Source organism: Cyprinus carpio, chromosome A14 (genome assembly GCF_018340385.1).
Source record: "Cyprinus carpio isolate SPL01 chromosome A14, ASM1834038v1, whole genome shotgun sequence".
Classification (NCBI taxonomy): Eukaryota; Metazoa; Chordata; class Actinopteri; order Cypriniformes; family Cyprinidae; genus Cyprinus; species Cyprinus carpio.
In genome coordinates this window covers 5132469-5160440 of record NC_056585.1, presented here as the reverse complement: position 1 = coordinate 5160440, position 27972 = coordinate 5132469, and the positions used below count along the sequence as shown (strand labels likewise).

The window sequence follows — 27972 nt, the reverse complement described above, 5'->3', positions numbered from 1 at the left end:
TAGCGCATGCATTCTTTTTTTCATGCAGTCTTGAAAAGTGTTTCAGCAATGCATTTTCTCATAATTTTGTCATTCTTGTAAATCTAGTTCATCTTCAGAGGCTATATTTAACAACAAAAAAATTATTATCAAATGCATTAGAACTTACATAAAAATAAATAAAAATATAAATACACAGTGATGATTAAAGCTATGCTGTAAATCATATTGTCACATCAGTGTATTGCTGTGGAACAACAGGAACATTTCAGTGCAATTTTTTACATTAAAATTGATATTTCTATACATACAGTTTGGTAAAAAGCTGCTGCTTCAAATGAGGCACAAGTGTACTGAGAGCGAAGCCCCGAGCGCTTCTGTGAGAGTATGTTTAGTTAGCTTTTGCTCTTTCACAAGTGATGAACGTACACCTGCGCACATGCTCAGGATGATGAAACATCTGTCGGATCACTGCTGAAGTTTAGCACTGACCCGTGAAAACAAACCAATAATGAAACACGAGTTCAGAAACAGCACGGTCAATCCCACAAAAACACGTCTGGGTCAGATCTCACCCCAAAATCAGAAGAAGAAAGAAAACACATTACTCTAATGACCAGTGGACCAAAAATATCAGTCACTATATGGTACATATCAAATATTAATGTTAGACCATAAGTAACTAGGAAGTCTGAATACATTTTTTAAGGAAATATCTAAAAGTACAGTATTTGAAAATTACTCAAATCACATGATGTGACTTTTCACTGCGCTAGAATATAAAATACTGTATATATGCTACAGAGTATTTTACTAAATGAAGTCACTTTGGTAATTTTAGCCAATTATTTTGAAGATTATTAGTAAGCAAAATAATAATGATGATAATAATAATAATAATAATAAACAGTATGCATTACATTGTACAATTTTTTTTGTTTTGTTTGGTTGGTTTTTTTTACTATATGAAATTGAAAAGTTCCTATGACTCAGTTTTACAAAAGAAATGCTACAGAAATGCAAACGTGAAATATATAGATGTATTCACGTTTATTAAGCATAATGACAGACACAGTCTTCTACTTTCCACTAAATGATGCACACTAAATGGTTTATTTATTAAATACATAAGGTTTTAATAGAGATGGTGAAATAAAACTCAACTTCTGAATCTTGACTCTTTTTTTCTCCTACTTTTCTCCTATTCTTCATAAAGTCGGTCAGAATGCAAACAGTCGAACAACAAACAAATCAAGCATTCACCACATAAAGGGTATCTAAGACTTTTTAATGCAATTTAAGGTATTTAAGACAAATACTACCACAATATATGAATCCTGAAAGATCTGCGGATCTCAAACACAACCATCCATTTGTGCTGTTTTACTTTTTCTTTTCATTTATTCTTCAAGCATTCATTCATTCACATAATCATTTAAACATTGTATTAATCCATTTAATCATATAATCATGTCTAATAATGATTTAAGTCATTTATAAACTCATTTCATTGAGTAGTCATTTATATTCTATTATGTGTGGTTTCAAGGGCTGTTTATCTTCATGAGTAAGAGATAAGAGAACGTCTCCATCTCAAGGGCTTTAGCGTCACATGATGTCATTTTCCATCGCTATGTTTGTGGCATAAAACACTGGTTGGGTTTGTGAACTGCTCTTTTTGATCCTCATCACGTCGTCTCTGCGCCTGCTCTTCGCTGGCTTTGCTCAGTCAGCGTCTTGGCTGATTATCAGTTTTTGGTTCCTGCTGTTAACGGTTTCAGGTATTAGACAGCTCTGCTGAGCAGCTGTTCTGTTACCAGACAACACACACATTCTGACAGGATCTAACAACATTTAACAGTTATATTGAGGCTTTTGTTCACATTACAGTAAAGAGAATGAGATTTGTATTACATTTTTTTATTGAAGTAATGATAGTTTTAGGACCATTCAGATGTTTTACATTGTGACGTTTCCATGACAATTAAACATCATCCTCAAACTATTGAGACTAGCGCTGCGTCGGCTCCTCGGTGTTAACTCACGTCTGTGTTTCTCGGCGCTCTCCTGACGGCTCTGCTCTCGGCCTGCGCTCCCGCTGGACCTGAAACACACACGAGATGGTCACCAGAGCTCAGTGGAGGTCAGCAGCTGCGGTCAGCGTCTCTCACCTTCAGCGCGAGAGACGAGCTCCTCGGCGTCCTGACGGTCTTCTGCCTGAGGCTCGTCCGTCTTCTTATAGTAATAATCCTGGTCTGGAGGACCGAACCGCTGAAACACACACACACAACAATAAATCCATCACGTCACAAGTATGTGTGTGGTCTTATATATGTGTTGTCTACATACATATATATTTACCTTATCAGGCCACATGAGGCTAATGAAGAGGATGATGGGAAGGCCCACAGTGACGACATAGACCCCCCAGAGCCACGGTCTCTTCACCGTCGCCATCAGCAGCTTTTCAATCACTCCGGGCTACAAGAGGACCGTGTGAAATACAGGAGACGGTTCAGTTTCCTTGAGTGTTTAAGTGAAGTGTATCTGCTGCTCAGCATTTCTTCACATCTGCCTTCACTAGACAGTTTCATTTGGACGTGTCAGTGAATTAAATCACACTTTCTCACTATGAGTTCTGCCTCAATGAACTCCTAATTTGCAGCTCAGTTAGTCAGTAAGGTAGTAGTTAAGTTTAGGTACGGGGTCGTGCAGAATAAGGCATTAATATGTGCTTTATAAGTACAGGTGTGCTAGTACTGTGGATCTGAAAGCATGTGTAAGAGCATGTGGTTGAAGCGTTGCTCTTACGGTCTGTCTCTGGCCCCACGTGTCCTGTGTCCAGCGCCGGGACACTTCCAGATCATCAGAGACAAAGATGTTGTCGAACATCACATCTGCAGTGAGGGACAACAGCTCAAAGCCCACAGCAGAGACGGAGCTCAAGGTGAAGGGCTCGTCTGACCTGAGACACACACACACACACACACACACACACACACACACACAGATTTATACAGTAACACTAAAATAAATTAAAATTAAAAAAGTGCAACTAGGGACTTTTTTTCTGTGACTTCATCTGTATCTGAAGAATGAAGATTATAAAAGCCACTTCATTCTTTTATACACCAATCCAGAAAATGATCCTGGGCTACATATTACAACTCTGTACTGTACAGCGATCACACCTCATCTTTCAGGTTAGTCTTGTATAATGCTCGAGTGAGATCGGCACACCTTCGATGCTCAGCACTTGCTGAATCCTCCTGGTCTTGAGCTTGTGATGAGAGCATGTCCTCCAGCAGACTGCCTTTATTAATCAGTGTCAGGTCAACGAGGATCTCAAACGTGTGGTCAGGATATACGTCTGAAAAGAAAACGCTTGACTAAAACTGCGACCAGAATGACATCGTTCAACACCAGACACTTTCCATCCACTACAAGATGTTTGCTATTAAAACATCACCTGTTCAGTTTATCCAAATCCAGACTTACTTCAGATGCATGTGAACGTGTGAATAAGACTGTCTGCTCACTCAGAGTGTAGAGATGTGGACGCTGGTCAGTAAAATAGTCGCTGAGGTCCACCTCCGGCTGCCGCGCGTGTTTTTCCTCGAATGTCCCTGTAGCTGGGTTACGATGACGGAAGATGAAGTGTATCTTGTGCGAGCTGCCGCACTTATCTGGACCGAACATGATGGTGTATGGGGTGGCATCACTGAACCAGCTCTAGAATCACAATCACAGGCACAGATGCATCGTTAAATTCTTGCTACAGTTAAAGACTTTGGCTTTACTGCCTGTTTCACTATGTTTTTAAAGCACTAAGCTAAAATCGTCAGACATTACCAAGCGGAGATCATCCGAATGAGAAAGCAGCTTGATGTAGGCTCCGCCACAATCAACCGTCTTTGGGAAGAAAACTTCATACCTGCAGATGATGCGAGAGAAGATTTCGTCAGACGGTGGTGTGAGTGTTTAAAGGAGAGGGCGGACTGAGAGAATGTCTTACTGGAGGCACAGAGGTTTGTCTGTGAAGTGATAGGTCTTCCGCAGGTACGCAGAGATGGCGTGGTGTTTACCGGGAGACTTGAGGACCAGGCCTCGGTTTCCTAATAATCTGGTCTCTCTGGACTCCTCTATAACCCACTCCCCTGTGCAAAACCCAGGGCTTTATACTGACGTTCAACAGGCAGAATGATATGCAGTTAGCAGGCATGAGTTATTATTGCATTATAAACCCCTTCAGAGCCGTCTGCTTCATGTGCAGCGCTGCTAAATTGTTTTTTATACAGGATCCAACATTCAGATTTATTTCCACAAGATGCATACCGTCATATTTGAGAAGCTGCGGCTGCTCATCTTTCACTGCTTTGGACAAAACCCAGTTCTTCAGCGCAAACAAGAACAAACATCTGATGTTAATGAGCATTCAGTGCTTCCTATCTGGACACATCAGTCATCAAATGCAAACTTATATAGATAGTAGTATATATTGAGTGGAGAGTAACCTGTCCAGCGCTGCTGCGTCAAAGGGCTCAGCAAAATAAGCCTGCTCTGGAATCGCGACGCGTCTGTACGCGATCTGACGCGCAAAGCGGTCAGTTTGAACATGTTTGAAAGAAGAAGAAAAATAAATCAGCTATAATCACAGTGCAGCACGCGCAAATATAGTTACCTGTGATTCTTCACAGTGCAGCACGCGCATTAGTTACCTGTGCTGCGCTGCTGTGAGGCAGACTCAGGCAGAAGCAGAAGAGCAGACAGCGCGTCATCTCTGGATCTGTCTGCAGGAGCGATCTTCGCCGAAGATGAGACCCTGCTGTGACTTTAGCGACTGACTGCGACGCGCGCGCAGCTTCCTGTGTTTGAAGGGTATTATCGTGGACTTTGGACTCTGTTCTTTTGAGACGCTGTGGCTGTAAGATGTCAAGTATTTCATCAAGGAATCATTAACGAGACGCGGTCATGTATTCATTACTCACGCGATGCGGCCATAACACCAAACCAATTCAGCACTTCAGCTGTCCGGAGAGTATTATTCCGTTACTCCCCTGTTACCACCAGTGTTGGGGAAAGTTACTTTATAAAGAAATGCATTACAATATCGCAGTACTCCCTTAAAAAAAGTAACTAATTGCGTTACTTAGTTACTTTTTATGGAAAGAAATGCATTACATTACTACTTCTCATCTGGGCTGGGCTTGCTGGCTTGTTTTTAATATAAAAAAGTTTTATTTTTGGCAATTGTAAAAGTCCTTTCAGACCAAGAGTGAAAAGAATGAGTCTCGCGCTGAAGGTCCAGTAGAGGGCGCACGCGAGGAGACAAGCAGCTGGGGTTACTCTGACACATAAATACCAAAATATGAAGTATTTATTATGTCTATGGTGTTACTTACACTACCAGACAAAATGTTTTGAACAGTAAGATTTGTGATGTTTTTAAAGAAGTCTCTTCTGCTCACACATTTTAAAACACACAAGTCAACATCTGAAGAGGACCAGTATATTGTGAAATATTTTTACAGTTTAAAATAACTGTTTTCTATGTGAATCTCTGTTTAAGTGCAGCTGTATTTTCAGCATCATTACTCCAGTCTTCAGTGTCACATGATCTTCAGAAATCATTCTAATATGATTTACTGCTCTATTTTTAAAATTATAATAATTATTGTTGAAAACAGGGTAGTAATATTATCTTTATTATAGTATATATTATATATATATATATATTTCTATGATATAATATAAATAGGTTTCTTTGATTAATAAAAAGTTCAGAAGAACAGCATTTATCTGAAATAAATCTTTTGCAATGTTATTAATGTTTTTAATCATCACTTCTGATCAATTTAAAGCACCCTTGCTAAATAAAAGTGTTAATTTCTTATTTTATGAACTTATATAGATGTTTGATAAATCAAATCTCAATCTTGACAATTAAAACGCACAAGAAACACATCGTGTCAATAATGTTCTTTAATGTCAATATGTACATCACCTGAAAGAAAAATAAAATTTTAAAAATAAGTGAAATAAATACAATATGATACAATTTCCACAATGTCTTTAAAAAGTTTTATGGAATCATTTCCCCTCCGTCAGGAGCAGAGAGATGCGGTTTGGTGGATTCAATCTACATTCATTCACCTCATTCGACTTTATAAATATAGATTTACTTCTCCACCCTTTGCTCATGCACTTCCCGTTCAGCGAAAAGCAAAGAGCGGTCCGAGACGGGAACAGACGAGCCTCAGTGCAAATGTGCTCAAGGATCCACACACACACACACACACACACACACACACACACGAGACGAACGAGTCTATATACACCGAGCCGAGGAGACGCTAACACTGAGTGCTTCTGAGGTAATGCCATGTGCTTCCCAGCACTAGCGGGACAGGAAGTGGCTGACAGATGGAGACCGGTGAGAAATGTGCAGGTCATAAGCGTATCGTGCACGAGGAAAACCAAGCCGGTTTGTGATGTTATCATCCTCTTTCAGCTCGAGTGGGAAAAACTAGACATCATTTCACCGGTGAAGTATTTAGAAGAACTTCTCGTACCACATCCTGGAGAACGGAGCGAAGACCAATCCTGATGTACAGGAAATCTGCGGGAAAAGGGGCTTGATTGTCACCAAATGATCTTAATGGTCCAACAGACAGGCTTTGGTCCAACTACAGGAGCTGGACATTTCTCGGTGAGATCAGGGTCTCGGAGCAAGAGCACTCAAACACGTGACACAGAGACGGAGCTGGCGCTCAGCGCACGCGCTCCTCACGACATGTCTGCAGACGTCAGCTTCTTCATGTTCCTGCGCTGAGCCAGACTGGAGGCGGCGACCGGCTCCAGAAGAGGCTTACACGTCTGGTGGTTGAGCGCCGAGTACGTGGCGGCCATCGCTCCCTAGAGACACACACGAGAGTCAGGCAGAGCTGAGCAGCAGGTGAGGGTGAGAAGCGTGCCGTACCTTCACCAGGTGAGGCGCCTCGTGGCGCGTGAGCTGGAAGTGCGGGTTCTGGTCGCGGAGGGCGATCCACGAGTGCTTCAGCACCTGCTCTGCGGAGTATCTCTGGTGAGGGTCCACGTGCAGCATGTGAGACAGCAGATCCTGCACACAACAGCTCACTGTGAAGCACTCAAACACCCATCGTTCACGTTCTGCTCCTCTCCAGCTTCAGTTCAAGGACTGTGCTCCTCTGACGTCCAGTCAAACACAAGCACCGCTGTGGACTGTTATATTATGTATCATAGCTACCTTTGAGGAGTCGGACACCGAGTCCCAGTTTCCTCCGCTCAGGGAGAACTTCCCGCTGCCGATGCGTGACAGGATCTCCTCCGGCGTGTCGTTGGGGCCGTTGGCGAAGGGTGTGTATCTACACAAACACAGGGTTCAGCACAGTCACACACATTTTCAGTCATTCAACAAAATAAAGAGACTTATCTGGCTAGTTCAGAATCCATGCAATGTTTGTTTGTAAAAAAAAAAAAATGTTATTGCATCCAATCACTTTCCAACATGGAAACAAACTATTTTTTGCATAATGTAATAGAAAACTGGAACAAAGTTTTAGTTGTTCCAGAGCAAAATCATTATTTTAAAATGCTGAAAACCAATTCATTTATTTAATTACATTTTTAATTAAATTTTTAGACTCCAGAGACAAATGAAAACATGAAATTGCACCGTATGACTCCTTTAAGAGCATTTTCACTTTGTCAGAAACAGATGGTGTGATGTCACAGACCCCGCCAGCATGGTGTAGAGCAGGACTCCCAGACTCCAGATGTCACAGGCGGCGTCGTAGCCCTGCCTCATCAGCACCTGCAGCACAAGAGACACGTAGCAGGGAGTCAGCAGCAGACCGTTGTCTCCGCGCAGCTGCTAGCAGATGATCCTCACCTCAGGAGCCACGAAGTTAGCCGTGTAGCAGGGAGTCAGCAGCAGACCGTTGTCTCCGCGCAGCTGCTTGGCGAAGCCGAAGTCACAGATGCGGATGGAGTCGGGGTTTCCTGAATCGTCCATGTAGAGGATGTTGCTGGGCTTCAGGTCCCTGTGCACCACCTGCAGGAGCAGCAGATCGTCACACACACCTGCAAACGCTCAATCTGCACTCATGACCGGCTGATAGGGACCAATCAGACTGTTAAACGAAGAATCAGTTAAGACTGGTGACATCTGATAGCTCAGGGTTTGCTCTGAAACTGCAAGAGCTACTTCTTCTGCACTACAGTATTTCAGCTGTTGCTATTTACAGTCCCTGCACCAACATGAGCATACAGTTAAAAGACTGAGAATACACAGTGTCCTGCACTTCATTAACAACAAAACATGCTTGATTACTGTCACATCATCACCTGTTCAGCTGTTAGGTACAGCCTCTTTAATCACAATTACAAATCGATTCAGTGAAAATGACATAACAACATGGACAGACCTTTCAAATCTGATTTTCTGGAAGAATTTCCAAATTATTATTATTTTTTTTTTTTTCACTTTTAATAATTAATATCCTGGATTATTTTAGGTAACAGTCACAGTCCTTTGCAATCTTGACACATCGTTTACATGATTCGTGCAGAACTGATGAGCTGGCAGATGGGGGAATAAATGATAAAAATGAACCGTATTTTACAGTAATTATGTTCATGACTCACATAATAACTTATGCTCAACCCGGAGCAGAGTGACCACTAGAGGGCCCTTATAAGTCTTAAGATCATTAATAATTTCATTTAGTCCTCACTAAATGGGAAAAGTCTATCAGACAATCTTAAGAACATAGCTAGATTTCAGTGCTGTTTTTGTACGGCTCATGACTATCAGCAGCTGACACAGACTCTGATTCAGGGTGGAGCTCTTCTGTTGACCGTCTCTCACCCCCTGACAGTGCAGGTAGTCCACCGTTTTGGTGATGGTGTAGAGCACAGCGCTGGCCTCTCGCTCCGAGAAGAACTTCTGCCTGAGGATCTTATCCAGCAGCTCTCCGCCCTTCATCAGCTCCGTCACCAGATACACGAAGCGGCCCTCGTCGTACACCTGACACACACACACACACACACACACAGCTGAGTGAGCCGCACACACAGCTGGAGACCAGACACCAGAGCCGCGTCACTCACGTCCTTCAGCGTGATGATGTTGGGATGCTGTCCGTACCGCATCAGGATCTCGATCTCCTCTGACGGGTCGCGCTTGCTCTTATCAATGATCTGTTTGACACCAGAACAGTCTAAACATCGCATGTATCACACAGCATCTTGTAGGCCAGACCGACTGAGGCATAAATGATTGTTTTGAGGTCTCACCTTCACAGCAAACTCCATGGCAGTGACTCTGTGTATGCAGCGTTTGCATATAGAGTACGAACCCACGCCAATGTCCTCCTTCAGCTCGTACACGTCTGCAAACTGAGCCACGCCTCCGTGCATCTGACACCGCACACACACACATATACTGTGTACAAATACTACATACTAGGGGTGTAACGCCACACGTATTCGTATTTACGGATATGTATATATATATATATATATATACAGTACAGACCAAAAGTTTGGAAACATTACTATTTTTAATGTTTTTGAAAGAAGTTTCTTCTGCCTCATCAAGCCTACATTTATTTGATCAAAAATACAGAAAAAAAAGTAGTAATATTGTGATATATTATTACAATTTAAAATAATTGTTTTTACATTTATTATACTTTAAATTATCATTTATTTCTGTGATGCAAAGCTGAATTTTTAGGATCATTATCACATGATCCCTTTAGAAATCATTCTAATATGATGATTCATTATCAAAGTTGGAAACAGTTCTGCTGCTTAATATTTTTTCAGAACATGTGATACTTTTTTAGGATACTTTGATGATAAAAAGTAAAAAAAAAAAAAAAAAGCTATGTTTTTAAAATATAAATATGTAATAAACAATATACACTACTGGTCAGTAATTTGGGGTCAGTATTTTTTTTCTCTCTTTTTTTTTAAATAAAATCAATACTTTTATTCAGCAAGGATGTGTTAAATTGATAAAAAGTGATAGTAAAGAAAATATATTATTAGAATATATATTATTAGAATTTTTTTTTTTTTTTATAATTTCAGTTCTTTTTAACCTTTTATTCATCAAATATATTAGACAGCAGAACTGTTTCCAACACTCATAATAAATCAGAATATTAGAATGATTTCTAAATGATCATGTGATAGACTGGATGTTACATGTGACACTGAAGGCTGGAGTAATGATGCTGATAATTCAGCTTTGCATCACAGGAATAAATTATTTTTTTAAAGTATATTCAAATAGAAAAACTATTATTTTAAGTTGTAAAAATATTTCACAATATTACTTTTTTTTTTTTGTATTTTTGATCAAAATAAATGCAGGCTTGATGAGCATGTTATATTACAAACTAAACAAAAATATACATTTATAAGTTATATAATATAAAAAAAAAAAATAATAAATATCTGATCGCTGTATTGAACCGTGACATCAAAAGCGAGGTACGTACCGTCATGTATATATATATATAAACAAGTTTTTACTTTTCCCCCCGCTGTATTGAACCGTGACATCAAAAGCGAGGTACGTACCGTCATGTTTGTGTACTGTTTCAGCCCTACTACACACACAACCTAGTGAACTATACACAGACAGACGAGAGATTACCTGCACTATGGGGAGAATGTTGACCAGCGGGGCACTTCTGCTTTCCTCCAGAGAGACTGGAGCTACGAAACTGAAGCCTTTGAAGAGCTGGTGAGCGTTTGCACTGGGGGGGATACCTGGAGAATCTGCCAAACACACACACAAAACACAACTCAAGCCTTCAACAGCATCTCCAGCAGCAGTATCTGAACAGCACTAGCTCTCGTCTCCATTGCACCTTTGGGAGTTTTGGCTGTGAATTCTGGGTCGAAGCAGAAGGTGTCGTCTGGTTTCCCTGCAGCAGGTTTGAATGGAGGCTGAAGTTCTCTTCTGTACAGTTTCTACAATCACAAACAATAAACACATGCTACATACTCGTATAAAATCTGTTCCACCTGCCACACGTGAAAAAGGTAAAGACGGATCAGACTGAAGTTATCATGAATCGGCTTTAACAACCCATGGTACGTGTGACACATCTCTGAGTCAAGCAGGACATTCAGGACTGGATTCTGTTTCTAATGATAATGGAGTCAGAGCTGAAGGTGACATCAACCTATAGCCTGCACTGCCCAGGTCACATCAGCTGTTTCACAGGTGCAGCGAGTTACGTTTTAATTGAAGATCACAAAGTTATTTATTTATTTTTCTTGGGAATAAAATAAGACACTTTTATATGTACAGACTATGCAAATTCAAGCACATCTTTCTGTTTAGAGCTGACATGTTCGGAAACACCGGTAAATCAGCCACAGTAATATCTCAAGATTAAAAGCAACATTATTATACATAATCAAGCTCAGTTTTGACACTGTGTGCAAACAAAGCCATGGGATTAATGGGTTGAGCGCAAAAGGTTAGGACGCTCTGACGTAACAAAGGTGCTGTCAAGCAGTGCGTCGAAATGAAATCACTTTGATTGTTGTTGCGATGTGCCTTTAGTTGATAGACATCTCCATTTCTGAAGTCAAACACTTGTGTCTCAAAATAACTGTATTCACCAATTTAGAAAAAAAAAAAAAAAACCTTTTAAGTCCATCTGAACAAATAAGTTTTGACTAAGAAGAGTAGCAATACAAAAAAATGACAAAGCCATATGATTTACCAGAAAATTCACATTTTTACTGCAATTTAACGAGTTTCATGCATGAAAGTGGCTAAAGTCTGCACAGTTATAGCAGGAAAGTGAAGAAACTGATAATAATAATAATAATAATAATAATAATAATAATAATAATTAATAATAATAATAATATTAATGTTTAATTTATATAGCGCCTTACCAAGCTCAAGGACACTGAACAAAAGCAGTATCACAATAGACAGTCATTTCACAATCAACTATTCAATTAATCAAATTCAGTGGACAGTAGACATTTGCCCAGTCCGGGGATAGCCATGATTGCAGTTGCATATCATGGTATAATTATATATTGGAAACAGAAATACATAACATAATATAAGCAACAACAGTAAAAGGATGGTGTCAATAAGTAACAAACAAAGAGTAGTAAAAATACTCAGAGAGAATTACAGGTAGTACAGGATGAGGAGAGTGTCTAAAAACATGTTATGACTGATAGTATTGGGTGAACAAGTAAGTTTTGAGTTGTGATTTAAATACAGACAGTGTGGTTATTGTCCTCAGTGCCAGTGGTATGGAGTTCCATAATTTAGGTGCAATTATGGAAAATGACCTGCCGCCCATTGAAGAATCTAGGTACAGTAAGAGGTTTACACTCTGCAGATCGAAGTGATCGAGGCGGGACGTAAGGAGACAGAAGATCAGAGGGATGAGGAGGAGCAAGGCCATTGAGTGATTTAAAAGTAAGCAGAAGAATTGTGCGAGTAATGCACGATGATACAGGGAGCCAATGGAGTAAAATAAAATAGGGGTAATATGAGCAGATCGTTAAGTATGGGTTAATATTCATGTACAGGATGTATGACAACATTGCGATGCATCGTTAATCATAATCGAATCGAATCGTGAGATCCCCTATAGATTCCCACCCCTAATATTCTTGCAGCAGAATTTTGAATATATTGTAAACAAGAGATAGAGTGCAATGGTAATCCGGCAAAAAGAGCATTACAGTAGTCGAGGCGTGATGTAATTAAAGCATGCACTACTGATTCAGCATCTTTTGGAGAAACATAAGATCAAAGTTGGGCTAAACGGCGAAGCTGGAAAAATTCAGCTTTGGATAGTTTACTAATGTAAATATCCAGAGTCAGAGAAGGTTCAAGAGTAATGCCTAAATTTCTGACAGTAGCAGATGGAAAAATTGTTGTGGCATCAAGGGTGAGATTGGGAGCATTTACTATAGGTTTTGTCAGTAAAGGGGGGCCAGTAATTAAAATTTCTGTTTTGTTCAAATTCAAACTGAGAAAATTCGAATTTAGCTAGGCCTTTAGCTCGTTAACACAGGTAGATAGTGATGTGGTCTGGTGAATAGAATCTGGTCTGCATGTAGTGTATATCTGAATGTCATCAGCATAATGAAAACCATGATGACGGATAATATGTCCAAGAGGAATGATGTAAGTAATGAATAGTAACGGCCCAAGAACAGAGCCCTGGGGAACACCCTGACTGAGTAAAGTAGAGGGAGATTTATAATTATGCATAGTGATGTAGTACTGTCTATCAGTGAGATAGGAAGAGAACCAGGATAGTGTAGCATGTGAGACACCTATCTCTGAGAGACGGGAGAGTAATATCTTGTGACAGACAGTATCAAATGCTGAGCTGAGGTCGAGCAGCAGGAGAATGGAGAGATTACCTGAGTCACCAGAGAGTAACAAATCATTGACAGCCTTAACTAAAGCAGTTTTAGTGCTGTGTTGAGAATGATAACCAGATTGAAATGCATCGAACTGATCGCTGAGAGCTAGAAAAGACTGTAGCTGATAGGCAACAACTTTTTCTGAGTTGTTCAACAACTGATGCTGACTAAATGTAATCTGTGACTGATGGGATGTCTCTGGGAAGCGGTTCTTCACCTCTTCATGGTCAGTGGATCAGTATTTGGTGTTTCAGATGCTACCGGCTGTGACCATTAGTCAAACACAGCTTGATCGGGCTCACTGTCTGGCCGGCAGCCACACACACACACACACACACTCAATGATGGAGGATGAGAGAGAAGTGTGTAATGCTGCGATAACGATACTTACATTCCAGTCGATGGTGGAGAAGAACGTGTGACGTTTGATCTCCTCCACTCCGTCAGGACCGGCTCCTGGAACAGAGCGCTTATGATGATTACACCACAGTCCGCTTATATATTTAACACGGCCTAGTGTTTGCATTCACAAAACATGAAGAGAATCGCAGCTGACTTACCTAAACGATTTGATGGATTCCGTTTAAAGAGCATTCGTAAAAGACTTTGTGCTTCCAAACTTAAAAACTGTGGCATTCCCAGCTTTGCTCTGATGTGCAGAAACAAACAGGGCGAAATAAATAAAAAATAAATCACAACATTCCCAGCATTTTATGTGCATAGTCATCATGATCACTAAACAAATGAATTGTGCTTGGGTTTACCAGCCAGTTACATTTCTATCTGACAGCCTTGATAAAGTATTTGACCAATCAAACATCACACAGAAGGGCATGTTTTAACAGTCACACTTACTTAAGAATCATGCTCATAGTCTCGTTCCTGTCTTTTCCTTGGAACGGCAATGTGCCGGTCAGCATTTCAAACTGGAAAAAATAAATCAATGACTATCAAACAAGGTAAATCAACCATACACATTTACTAGTGTATGGGAATCCAGTGTGTGATTTTAATGTGACTGTTCTCTTTCAGTCAATTCACTTGGTACAACACCGATATCACATCCACGAGTCACACTAAACATGCCTCAAAATTCTGTGCATTTTTTTGATCCATGCAATGAAGGTCAATGGTGACCAAAACAGATTGGTTAGCAACATTCTACAAAATATCTCCTTTTGTGCTTCGCAGGAGAAAAAGTCATACAGGTTTAGAACGTCATGAGGGAGAGTAAATCATGACAGAACTGTCACTTTTGGCTCTCCCTTTAATTCAGTAACCGCCAGACCAGACCATGACAGAGTGCAAAACAAGAGCACAGACAATAACACTATTACACGTCTATCTTCTGAAAGCAAATTTATAGGATACATGCCATATTGCCACTATAGGACACTATTTGATTGAGGACATTGAAATTCAGATATTTTTTTCTGAAATGTATACATTTTAACATATCCTTTAAATATGAACTGGAAAAATCTTAAAAGATATGCAGCCAATCAAATTTCATTTCAATATCAATTATTTGCATGTTTATTTGACCGATAACTGATATACAGAACCAATATTTATTGTTTTACTTCTGTTTTTGACACAATGATAAAAACATTACTAAAGTGAACACACATTTTTATTACACTATCAATACTGTATTTTCACTCCCTCCTTGCAAACAAAACAACTCATATTTCTACATACAGTGGCCATACTGGAGCATGCCTGAGCATCAACCCAGTGAGTGAGCAGGACTCATAAACCGCATAATAAACCACAGAGAGAGATAAACTAAGCTGGTTTGTTTCCAGCATGTACTTGTTTAAGTCTGTCTTATTTAACTCATGTAAAGTGACGTCTTTGGGACCCGATTTTATGGATTGCATGACTTCAGTTTGTCTCTACTTCTTAAAGCCAAGCTTAAACTACATATCAATAATTTATATAACATCTCATTTGTGCATTATTGGCTGATACGTTACAAAGTATAACAACTAAAGCAAATCAAGTTACTTTACCTGTAAAAGCCATTGATGACTAATTTCACCTCAAAACAGCCACAAGATGGTGTCATATATCGGTAGATCCAATATTATAAAACTGATATTCGATAATGAAAAAGGCTTAAATATCGGGAAAGTATTGGTTAAACCGATTATCGGTCGATCTCGAGTTATACTCACTGACAGACTACAACTGCGCTGAGCTGCACCTTGTTCCTTGTCTTCAGAGAACAGTGTTGCATATATAGCGTCACATTTCCCAAACACGCTCATTACGGGAGAGACAAAGTCATTAAGGTCCTACCATTAAGACGCCGAGAGACCACCAGTCAGCGCTCTGCGTGTGACCTCTTCTGTTGACCACCTCAGGGGCCATATACTCCACAGTGCCACAGAACGAGTACGCTTTTCTGTCATGATCTACCGATTCTTTACTGAGCCCAAAGTCTGGAAAAGGCACAGCAGCACATCTGTCATATCAGCATCACCAAGCTAAACCAGGGGTGTCCAACTCTGCTCCCGGAGTCACTGTCCTGCAGAGTTTATCGAGGATTACATGAAAACTACAAGCAGGAGCCGACGGCCCTCCAGCAGCAGAGCTTGACAAATAACCCCATCTTGACACAAACACACCATACACGACTCAATCATTTTAGAGAATTCAGGGAGACACATTAACAGTAGATGTCATACAGTACAAATTTGTCTAATATCTACATGCACAAGTTCAACAGGCAGGGAAGTGATGTGTAATAAGTGGACAACGGTACGTACCTGTTAACTTGATATGTCCAGCTTCATCAAGCAAAATGCTGAAAATTAAGACCACATTTCTCCAATACAGATACAAAAATACATAAACTAAACAATTCAACAAACAAAATCCAAAACCTCTCAAATTACAATCTTGAACATTGGTTCTGTCCAAGATAAATCCATTCTTATTTAATAAAAGATCAAATAGAGAGGGCAGGTGAAAGCCAGAGACGGAGACAGAGAGAGAGTGGTTTCTACTCTACACACAGAGAAAGAGAAGCGGAGAGGTGAAGGGGGATACTTTACTTTTCAGGCTTCAGGTCTCTGTAAACAATGCCTAGGTTGTGTAGATGATCCAATGCAAGGGCCAGCTCTGCAAGGTAGAATTTCACATCCTCCTCTGTAAACATAACCTAGTAAGAACTGGACAGATTTACTCTCGCATCAAAGATCACACACAACAACAAAATGCACATCATCATCATGACAAAGATGGACACACTCACTGCAAAAACAAATCATTTCATGCCAACTTTTCCCCAAATAGTAGAGGAAAAAAAAAACTCACTGATTAATATAATGTAAGCTTTTGGGTTTCACAGCACGATACATGCGATGTATTTACAGTTCAACAACAGAGGTGTATTTTGCATTAAATAATAAATCTGTATAGTCAAATGAATCCTGCATTAAAGCATGCAAATGAATGTAAGAAAATTAAACTCTGGATGAAATTCTGGGTTATTTATGCATATTTTTGCAGCAAAATGTGGGATGTGAGTCATTTTCTAGTCATATCACTTCGGGTGTGAACAGGCCTTAAAATTACAGTCTAGCTTAGCTTTTTAAAACCTGCAAATGAACACAACACACTTTATCAGACATTTGGACATTACAAACAATCAACTGCTGGAAAATAGCAATACAAGGTATTTATAAGAGGAGCTGTTAGTCTGTTAACGTCAACATCGTAAATCAGACAGAGCAGAACAAGAGATGCTTACCTCTTTGGATAAACGAGTAAATACATCCCCACCCCTGAGAAAATCCAAAATTAAATAGAGTTTCCCTTCTGTTTGAAAGGCTGTAAGTGAGTGGAGAGAAAACTATTAGAGCTGGGGGATTCCATGGAAATGTCAACCTTACCATTGAAAATAAATAAAGCAAGCAAAGGAACAAAATCACTTTTAAACGGTTCATTTAAGTCTATATTCATATTCATATATATTTATATTTTTGCACTATTCTGTCAGTAACATTTCACAGTTTCAAAAGTGGACGCTTCATGTTATTAGTTTGCATTTTACAGATAGACAGACATATAGTCACAATAGAAAACTTCGGCAAACACACTGGAGTCTGCAAATTTTAACAAAATTGGCTCAAATGATCATTGGACAGAGCTGCATACAGCGCTGACCAAACCAAGATGAACTTTGGTTTACTCTACTGTCACTATGATCTGACGAATCCTGCCAGGTTTGGTTACAGCTCCACCTACTGATTTATACTTTAGAACCACTTGTCCTAAAATCATGCATTTCTATTACCAGAATCAGACAATACCAACAGGTTCATTACGCTTTCACTGCAAATTGCTTGTAACATTTAAATTGCTCACTAAACAAAGCTACATCTCGTCACACAACCCCATAACTATCACTCAGAAGGTTTCTCCAAAAGTCTTACCATAGTGCAACTTCACAATGAAAGGATGATTGACCTCCACCAGAATATCTCTCTCCATCTTGGTGCGAACTCTGTCCCTCACTGCAACACAGCACACACAAACGATGAATAAACACAAGTATATCATCACAGAGACATGTTGGCACTAATGCAGACACTCACTGACCTTTTAAAGATGCCTTTTTGAGCACCTTCATTGCATAAAGCTGACCTGCATCCGGACCCATTAACTTCCGCACCAAAAACACCTGAGGACAGGACAGTTCACAGATCACCTTCCAGTTCACACTGACAGCAAATATACAAATTCTCTGATATCAGCAAACATGAAAACTAAATCTGAAGACAGATGCTCATTAAACCTGTCAAAAATGGTCTTGATTCACACTGATATCAAAAAGGGGAACTGTATTGGAAGATATTTATTATTTCCTTCCCACAAAGAGTTTGAGGTCTTCAGTGATGCTGTGGATTTTGTTCACACAGCATTTATGAGAAATGTCAATTTTGACAATTTCTTCATCTATGGGCTATTTGAGTCTGTGGACATTTAGAAAAAAGAAACACTCTCACTAGTTTAAGCTTGTACATTATCACAAAAAAAAAAAAAAGAAAAAGAAAAAAAAGATGAATTCTTTCTGAGCAACCAAGTGATCCAGGATATTCTACAGCAGTTCATCTGATAAGAGTGCACACCAAACATGCGGAGAGAGATCCATCATTTCCAGGGGTCTCTGTCCACTTCCAAACAAACTAGTGCGGTTCCACTAAAATATGAATACAATATGGACAAAAATATATCCATACAAACCAAAACATTACAGTTCGGTACAGGTATTACTTTGAAGCAGATTTAAATTTTTATGTGCATCAGAGGAATTACTGGTGTTGTTTTGACTCTTTTACATATTTTATAAGATCTTTGTGCGTTTTCAGCTTGTAAAATACCCCCATGTACACACACATAGGGCTGTCACTAACGTGTACTAATGCATTTAAAATGACTTAAAATACATATATAATAGCAAAGACAAAAAAATATCAAAAAAAAAGTATCAAAAAAAAAAAATCATATTTTTATATAAAAAAAAAAACTGTTATAAGACATTGTATTACAAATAATAGAACTAATGTACATTACACATTATAATATATATGGGGAAGTCGTGGCCTAGTGGTTAGAGAGTTTAACTCCTAACCCTAAGGTTGTGGGTTCGAGTCTCGGGCCAAGACTGAGGTGCCCTTGAGCAAGGCACCGAACCCCCAACTGCTCCCCGGGCGCCGCAGCATAAATGATACCCACTGCTCCAGGTGTGTGTTCACGGTGTGTGTGTGTTCACTGCTGTGTGTGTGCACTTTGGATGGGTTAAATGCAGAGCATGAATTCTGAGTATGGGTCACCATACTTGGCTGTATGTCACGTCACTTTCACTTTCATAACAAAATGACTGCAGAGGCGTCAGTGGCCTGACAACTTTACAGCGCGATCTAATCCTTATTTAATATTGACTAAACATTTAAATATATACAAATGTACACTTAATCTTTCATATTGGGCTATTTCTTTCCGAGTCACACAAGCGTAACCTACACACATGTAAATACACTGAACAAAATTACAAACGCAACACTTTTGATTTTGCTGAACTCAAAGATCTAAGACTTTTTCTATGTACACAAAAGGTCTATTTCTCTCAAATATTGTTCACAAATCTGTCTTAATCTGTGTTAGTGAGCGATTCTCCTTGGCCGAGATACTCCATCCACCTCACAGGTGTGGCATATCAAGATGCTGATTAGACAACATGATTATTGCACAGGTGTGCCTTAGGCTGGCCACAATAAAAGGCCACTTTAAAATGTGCAGTTTTATCACACAGCACAATGCCACAGATGTTGCAAGTTTTCAGGGAGCATGCAACTGGCATGCTGACTGCAGGAATGTCCACCAGAGCTGTTGCCCATGAATTGAAGGTTCAGCCGTCTCCAAAGGCATTTTGGAGAATTTGGCAGTACATCCAACCAGCCTCACAACCACAGATCATGTGTAACCACACCAGCCCAGGACCTCCACATCCAGCATCTTCACCTCCAAGATCGTCTGAGACCAGCCATCCGGACAGCTGCTGCAGTTCATCGGTTTGCATAACCAAACAATTTCTGCACCAACTGTCAGAAACCGTCTCAGGGAAACTCATCTGCACGCTCGTCATCCTCATCGGGGTCTCGACCTGACTGCAGTTCATCGTCAAAACAGACTTGAGTGGGCAAATGCTCACATTCGATGGTGTCTGGCACTTTGGAGAGGTGTTCTCTTCACGGATGAATCCCGGTTTTCTCTGTACAGGGCAGATGGCAGACAGCGTGTATGGCGTCGTGTGGGTGAGCGGTTTGCTGATGTCAGTGTTGTGGATCGAGTGGCCCATGGTGACGGTGGGGTTATGGTATGGGCAGGTGTATGTTATGGACAACGGACACAGGTGCATTCTATTGATGGCATTTTGACAAGATTTTTAAATTGGTTTAATATATCATGCAGCCTTGGACAACAGTCTAATAATGCTTTTTATGGATTCTCGTCTGTGGAATTCATCCCTTCCGGTAATTTGCCAGTTAATCAACACGGGCAAAATGCAATCAAGATTTTTTTAATAGAGTACTCAAATTGAATAGGAAAACATGGAAACATGACAGCCATACACACATACAACACGTTGTGCTTTTATAAAATAAAGAAAACAACCATGATGCGCTTTCTGCCGTCTTTAACAGGAGTACAAAAATGAACCGAAACTCAGCAAAAACATGCCTCACAGACATGATAAATATATCTATAGAAAGATTTAAATGATTACTTAATTAAATAAAACAAATCAAAAACAAAAACTCTTATTATAATCATAATCCTTAAAGATGCACTTCTCTCTAAAGGTGCGTCTAATGAGGAGATGGTGAGTCAGGATCGGCAACTTCATCCTTGTGACACAGACTCAGAAAACACTAGTTCATTAGTAAATAAATCAAATAACTCCTTACTATTTCTCTGTCACATTTATGGTAATTACTTTTGCCGATGCTTTGCAGCAAGCTTAAGCCTATTGCCTGTATTTGAAAGCAGAACTGTTCAGCTGCGCTGCTGCTGGCGGGACAATAAACACCATCGAGCCGCTCTTGACAGTCGAGGTAGCACGGTCTCGTGTTGTTTCCACCAGCGCTGCAATTTTTTTCATCACTAATTGATGGATGTCTAAAATATAAAAATAAGGAGAAGCCTAAAACAGGCCAGAGGCCCGCATCTAAACTAAGATGTGAAAATTGGCCCGAAGCCCGGCCCGAGGGGCATTAAAAAAAAAAAGTTTTATCTGGACATTGCTAAACAAAATCCTGGCTGTACTATTTCTCAAATAACTCCTCTAAACTGGCAACAAACACACTATTAGCACATACAAGAGGGTATCCATTCTTAACTTTATTTTTGTTAAACTATTTAAATTATTGTTGCTTTTCAAAGGTCCATTTACTACCCATCCAAGGATTGCTTTTATTGCATAACGGTCTATTCTCAATGCTGTTAATAATCTTCTAATGCTCTAATGCTTTAGGGGCATTCACATCACCAAGTGGTCCAATTTTGGGATTAATACGAGTTAGTTTGACTTTAAATAAAGCCATTCTTTTAAGTTCTCTTGACAAAAAATATTTTCCACAGTAACTGTAATAGATTTCTGTGAATACACATCTGGGAGCTCCAGAAATGTATTCCAATGCAGCCATGTCCATTCCAGAAATCTTGACCCATCATCCTCAAAATCCTTTCCATTTTTCCATTAACCATCAATTGATACATTAAATCCTCGGTGCAGAAAGTCACAGAACTACCAGGGTCCAGGACTGCGTAGGTCAAAACAGTCTTGTTTACCTTTGACATCTTTCCTTGAACACGTACAACAGCCAATGAACAATCTATGATACCAGCCCCAGTAGTCCTGTGATTTCCCAAAGACACCAAAGCACTACTGAGTGTAGCTTTACTGTGATTTACGTTTTCTGTATCTTTTGGTAATCTTTTCTCAAAATTCTGTTCTTTTGTTGGATTACAAGACTGCCCAATGTCTGTCACTGTCGTAGCGAAACTACTTCCTGTTCCTTGTAGGTTCACTTGCATTGAATCATTAATCTTGGCTTTTCCTGCTACCTTTATGGATGTGTCCAAAATGTTAACACTGGATCTATAGCTATCTGTGTTTGCTTTTCTATGAACTGCACTATACCCATAAGTTTGGCTCTGTGTTTGGTTTTATTCTGAATTTCACAGGCATCTGACCTCTATCTGCCACACAGTTTGAAAGTTAACTTGGATAAAATGGTTTTCATTTTAAAGGTTGTTTCCAGTTCCACCATAGAATAAATGTTCTGCAATGTGTTTAAACACCCTCGAAGAAACAAAGCATGCATGCATGCAAAGTTCTGCCATCTTCAGTTCTGATGACTGATCAATTTAAGGCCTCTTCCATTAATGCATTACAAATCTTAACTGTACCAGATTTCTTGGTTATCCACCAGTGTACTGCTCCAAAAAATTTAGGCGATCTTGACTTTTTAGGCGGTCTTTCCTTCAGTGGAATGTTCAAAAGCTTGCATAAACAATTGGGACTGGAGAGGATCACCATGAAACACTGTTTTTTCTCTATAAGGTAGCAATGAGATTTGATGCGTCTTGACAGATAGGCCTAGTTCAATAATATTTTGTCTGCGCATCACATCAGCAAAACATTGACAGCAGCATGCCTTTGGCTAATCGAGACAAGATTATGGGGGGGTTGTCTGTCCAGAAGTTTGGTTTGCAGGTTTTACAAGCAGAGAATGACTGACAGGACTAAAGGGTTGCAATTTTTTTCTCCATTATTATGCATGGTCATCTCTTCCATTGCAATCGATGATTTCTTTTGAGACTGAAATGCAGCTTTAGATTTTTCTTTTCATGCTTTGGGTTTCCTCATATTCATTCAATACTTTGAGTTTTGCAACATTCACAGCCTTTTGAGCTTTAAGTTCCAACTTCTCCTTTTTTGCTTTACGATGAGCTTGTTGAATTTCCAAAGCATATTTGCTTCTCATGCAGCAGCTTTATCCATTAGCGCTGCACGCTCCGCTTCCACTTGGATACGTACAGAAGATGCATTTAAAAGTTTACATGACGTATTTGAAATGCTGTCATGAGGATGCACTCTTTCTTCTAGCGCTTCAGTTGTAACTTCCTCAAAATCAGAATTTGCTACATGTTTGAACCATTTCTTAATTTCCTTCGTAAAATTTCTGACTGATATCAGCCTAGGTTCAAACCAATCTTCGTGATCGCCTTCCCTTTCAGATACAGGTAAGGCCCTTTGTACAGACTCCTTCATTTCCATAAAAGTAGCGATTGCTTTTCAAATGCTTTCAGATGACTTTGAACAACTTCTACATCTTCACCAGTGTTTATCATCAATTCACAACGGCGGTGCTTTCAAATACAAAATTCCATGCCACACAACTCCTTCATAATTCTTGAGGCAAACGCAAGCAAGCAAATGAACTCCGTTCTACTTCATGCTCAAATCCATCCTGAAGCACAACAGCAGTGCTTTCAAACACAGATTCCACAGGCAAGCAAGCAAGGTTCAAATGAACTCCATTCTACTAACAGACATGCTGGTCAACTGGTGGTTGTTTACTCCCATCCATTTATTTCCATCTGAATCCCAAGCTCAGAGTAGCTTTTGACTTGAATGTAGGGGCTTTATTGTCCACAACTAATACAATTTTAAGGTTGAGGAGGGATTCTTTGACTCACAAACTCCCCAACATGATCTCCATACTCAATGTTAATGATTTAAGTTTTAAGGTGAAAAAAAATAAACATTCAAAGTTGGTCTATCTCACATAAGCTGTACGTGTCTTCACCCACACCTGGCTCCAAGTAGCCACTCATTATACACAGTCTCCTTTAAAAATCACAGTTCATGTCAACAATTAAATCATGAATTCAAATTCAAAAACATTCAAACTTAAATTGCGCAAACAAATTCAGTTCCAGGAATCCTTGAAATGATGATAAGGAAGTTCAAAGGATCCAGTTTGCGGGCAGCTCGCCAGTCCAGCTCCACCATTACAAACACAAGAGAGAGTTGAGACAGTCCACAATCCAGGAAGGGTTCACACTTCACTCGATTCACATCCAGAGCAGAACACATTCAGCAGCTGAACATCACACAGAACAACAGCAAGAAAAAACACCTGGCCAAAGAACTCATTCGAATGTAGATCTGAAGAACCAGATGACACACGTTTGAAGAGATCGCTCTCGGACATACTCTGCTTCTCTCTCAACCTTTCATTAGAGATATATACGACACCGATCATTAGCATTATGCTTACACTAAAACTGCATTGTTAACATCAGTTTAGACCAATAATGATGAGTAAAGTATTTGTTTCCAGATGTACTATAATTTTAATCAAAATACAAGCTATTAGAGAACCATATTTATTTTGCAAATTTGCAGCACTGCAAAAACACAAGCTGCACTGTTTATTAAAAATGTTGCTTCCCATGCGAATACTCTAACCTAACAACATAAGCAGCAAAGGAATATACACTGCTCACTCTTTCAGTGTAAAGCCTTCTAATTAAAATGCTCTGCAGAAGTCAGAGACTTCTGTCTAGATTGCAGTTAAAAAGTTAATTAACAAGACAAGGATCCAGAGATGCAAACTTTTAACACAGGATTCATGACACAAAACAGCGAGAGGTCAAAGACATAAGTTGAGTGTATTTTAACTGTTGGTCTGCGGAATGAGTGACCACTGGAGAGTGATCTTCATGGCTTCACCTGACTGGTCATGGAGGGAATCCTGATGTTGATATACTGCTGTATCAACATCACAATATGCAAGAGGTAAAGACCAAGTCTTTGATTTAAGGAAGTTAAAAAGTTTAAGGAAGACTTGAGTAAATGACAAATTTTAAAAAATAAAAATAAAAATCTTTCAGATGAACAGACAGCATGACAGCATTTGTCCAAGATCAAAATAATTTGTTCAGATATGTGAGTATTTGCAGTAATACTGGAGCCATAAAGAAACAGAAATCTACACTGATAATGTTGAAGATATACTGCAGTTATTACTCTGGTGTATTAAATTGTTTTTCAGTCATTTTGAAGTCATGTGCAAATGAGCGCCTTCACAACAAGAACTGCTGCAACCACTGCATTTGCCAAATAAATCATGCTAAGACTGATGCTTTGTTCTCCCTGTTACTCATAAATCCCAATAAACCATGAACTGTGTGCAGCGCCGCAGCCCTACTGTTAACACTTATGAAATGAAAGAATCAGAGACCTTCCCAAAGGAGCCTTGTCCCAAAACCTTGAGCAGCTCAAACTGGCTGGGCTCGGCCTTCTCACAGCCCTCCTTCACATGATGAGTGATGGGGATCTCTTGATACGCGCCCTCGTCCTGCACACACAACAAACACAGACACACATCATGACGAGTGTCTGGAGGACCGTTTTCAAAACTATATTACTTCCAACATCCACTTCATTTCAAGTGTGTGATGCTGCATGAGTCCTACTAGTTATTCCTACACGTTTATTTTTATAACACTTTTCTAAGGTTGTTACTACACTAACATTTTAGATACTAGCGAAATTTCACAATTCTCAATTCCATAGCAAAAACTTCTAGCCCTACTAATATAACATTTAACCATCTTTAAAGAGAAGTATGCTGTAATAAAATAAGAACAAATAAATTACAACCAGTAACACAGACGTATTAAGATCAGAAAAACTAATCAAAAGTAATCAAATATAAAAATAAAACACGGCATAGTTTTCACTGTATGATTTAAATACAGTTTAATCATTGTTAAACCCTGAGTTATTTGGTTAAGGGCAGTGAGTGACTGTCTTCTGTTGCTGGAGTTACCTGACACAGACAGCAGCAGGCGTATTAAAGGGTTAGTTCACCCACAAATGAAAATTAGGCTGCGTTTTACTCACCCCCGAGGCATCCTAGGTGTACATTTTTCAGACGAATCCAGTCGGAGTTATTTTAAAAATAGTTTTTGCTCTTTCAAGCTCTATCATTGCAGCAGGGCTCCAGACTGAGACCAATTTTTTTTCTGCCGAAAGTGAACTAAACCGCGCTGTGCAGCTGAAACGTAACGCGGTTTAGTTTTGCATTTCTCAGCTCGGACCGCGATTCAAACAAACTTGTCCGAGCTCAGAACAGCTTTACTCGGGAGCCAAAGTCGATTTCACGACACTGTTACTGCACAGATGCAGCAGTGCTGCGAGAAGAGTTTGAATTCACCGCACAATGACAAGGTGGCAGTGAGATTTACTGAGAGGCATTCAAATTCTACACAGAAATCTCTGTTATAAACAGCGCTGACATGCATCAGGAAACAGAAGCGGTAACATTAACTGTAACCTTGGTGTTGTGTTAGAAACAGTCGAATGCATTACATCATTCATTTCAGGGTTTGTACCTTTTGAGAGAGAAATTCAAACACTTTTCTGTGACTTTCAAGCATTTCACACAACTGTGTCCAGCACTTTAAAGCTCTAAGATGATCCAGTTCGGATGTTATTTTTAATGGGATGAACAAAATATACTTTGTGGTAACAAACACTTATGTAAAATATAAAAAATGCACCAAATCACAATTATAACCAGTAGACAGCAGCAGACAGGAGCACTTATTGGCTTATTAGTCATTCATTTATGCTTTTTCTCTATATTTTATAAAATCACTATTATAAAATATCAAATCATCAAGAAATCAGATTTTGTCAGGATTTTACACTTTTTTTGTGTATGAAGCAAGAAAAGTCACAAACTTTTCTTTAATTTGCTACTAAATCACACATAATCACTGAACTTGGTCAGATCTGTATGCTAAAAGAATAATGGTACATTTAATAAGAGCAGAATATATACATTTTCTGTATATAAAAAGTAGATTTTGCACCTGTTACTGTTGTTAAAAAAAGTAAATTTTGTATGCATCTTAACTCAAGCTTAGTGCTTTACTGTCAAATCTGTATAAACAACAAACAAGAAATGAACTTGAAATGCTATTAGTAACTGCACTTAATTAATGCAAAACAATAGTAATTTAATGATTAAATGATCTATATTTAGAATACCCCCCCACACCACCCCCAGCGCTACCAAACCATCTGTAGAACTTAGTGTCACTGGTGCCTCTGCTCTCAAATGTTAGTCTGGAGCCCTGATATCTATCGTTGCATTGCTTCAGTCCAAAAGAAGTGAAATAAAAAGCGCCCTTCCATTAAAAAAAAAAAAAAAAAAAAAAAAAGTGTCTCACTGTGTCTCGGGGGGTGAACGAAGGCCTCCTGTAGCGAATCAATGCATTTTTGTAAGAACAATATCCATATTCAAAACGTAATAATCACTTTAACCCAGCTTGCACCAACAGTTGTACACAGAAGCAGCTCCGGGAGCATGACGTACGGAGGTCAGCGCTGCGCATGCAAGCAAAGGAAAACCAGTCTCCTCTCCTCCGACATTCTAATTTACAAATCCTGGTTTTGTATTTCTAATTAGTGACTGTTGTTTTGATCTCTCCGCTGCGTTTCCACGTTCGTCACTTCTGAGCGGCGCATGCACGAAGCGGACCTCATACGTGATTCCCCCGGAGCTGCTTCCGTTTACAACAGTGAGCGCAAGCTAGATTAAAGTCATTATTACATTTTGAATATGGATATTCTTCTTACAAAAACTTAAAACACAGTGAAAGTGGGACGAAACAGTGCAGTATTTTAGTGTTGACCTGTCATTGGCGCGGCTCAATGGCCCGAGCACGACCGACTCGACAGCGCTGAGAGGATGTGTTTACCAGCGCCACAGAACTGACAGCACGTCGCAAACTAATCTCAGCAGCGCAGCGCAAACATTACTCTCCGCAGAAGCTCATGATTTTTTTCCTATACATAACATAATGAAGATCAATATTAAGTTATTACATTTCTTTTGCTTACCTTTCTACTACATGTAAACAGTTGTACTTTGAAGA

The 27972-nt window shown here is 39.5% G+C and overlaps 2 protein-coding genes across 2 annotated transcripts in view; both read right to left on the bottom strand.

Annotated features, from left to right (window-relative positions):
* Positions 1–1878: 1878 nt before the first annotated feature.
* si:ch211-274f20.2 (calnexin) lies at positions 1879–4943 on the bottom strand. Its single transcript, XM_042769741.1, has 11 exons — positions 4698–4943; positions 4494–4567; positions 4315–4397; positions 3995–4136; positions 3832–3913; positions 3519–3711; positions 3220–3349; positions 2791–2944; positions 2341–2460; positions 2151–2250; positions 1879–2083 (listed from the first exon to the last, which is right to left on the bottom strand). Exons 1-11 carry the CDS (start codon positions 4755–4757, stop codon positions 2016–2018), a joined length of 1206 nt encoding a protein of 401 aa, XP_042625675.1. The 5' UTR covers positions 4758–4943; the 3' UTR covers positions 1879–2015.
* Positions 4944–5943: 1000 nt separating this feature from the next.
* The window catches only part of LOC109056862 (ribosomal protein S6 kinase alpha-6-like), a 34278-nt gene continuing 12249 nt past the window's right edge, over positions 5944–27972 (bottom strand). The window contains exons 3-22 of the mRNA XM_042769740.1: positions 25266–25382; positions 18049–18130; positions 17883–17963; positions 17198–17277; positions 16500–16606; positions 16212–16249; positions 15742–15884; positions 14293–14363; positions 13998–14086; positions 13829–13893; positions 10887–10989; positions 10670–10794; positions 9298–9420; positions 9112–9201; positions 8870–9028; positions 7892–8053; positions 7737–7813; positions 7247–7364; positions 6959–7099; positions 5944–6894 (exon numbers count right to left, since the gene is read on the bottom strand). Of these exons, the coding sequence (XP_042625674.1) occupies positions 6766–6894; positions 6959–7099; positions 7247–7364; positions 7737–7813; positions 7892–8053; positions 8870–9028; positions 9112–9201; positions 9298–9420; positions 10670–10794; positions 10887–10989; positions 13829–13893; positions 13998–14086; positions 14293–14363; positions 15742–15884; positions 16212–16249; positions 16500–16606; positions 17198–17277; positions 17883–17963; positions 18049–18130; positions 25266–25382 (2100 nt within the window). The 3' untranslated portion in view covers positions 5944–6765. The remainder of the gene's footprint in view (positions 6895–6958; positions 7100–7246; positions 7365–7736; positions 7814–7891; positions 8054–8869; positions 9029–9111; positions 9202–9297; positions 9421–10669; positions 10795–10886; positions 10990–13828; positions 13894–13997; positions 14087–14292; positions 14364–15741; positions 15885–16211; positions 16250–16499; positions 16607–17197; positions 17278–17882; positions 17964–18048; positions 18131–25265; positions 25383–27972) is intronic.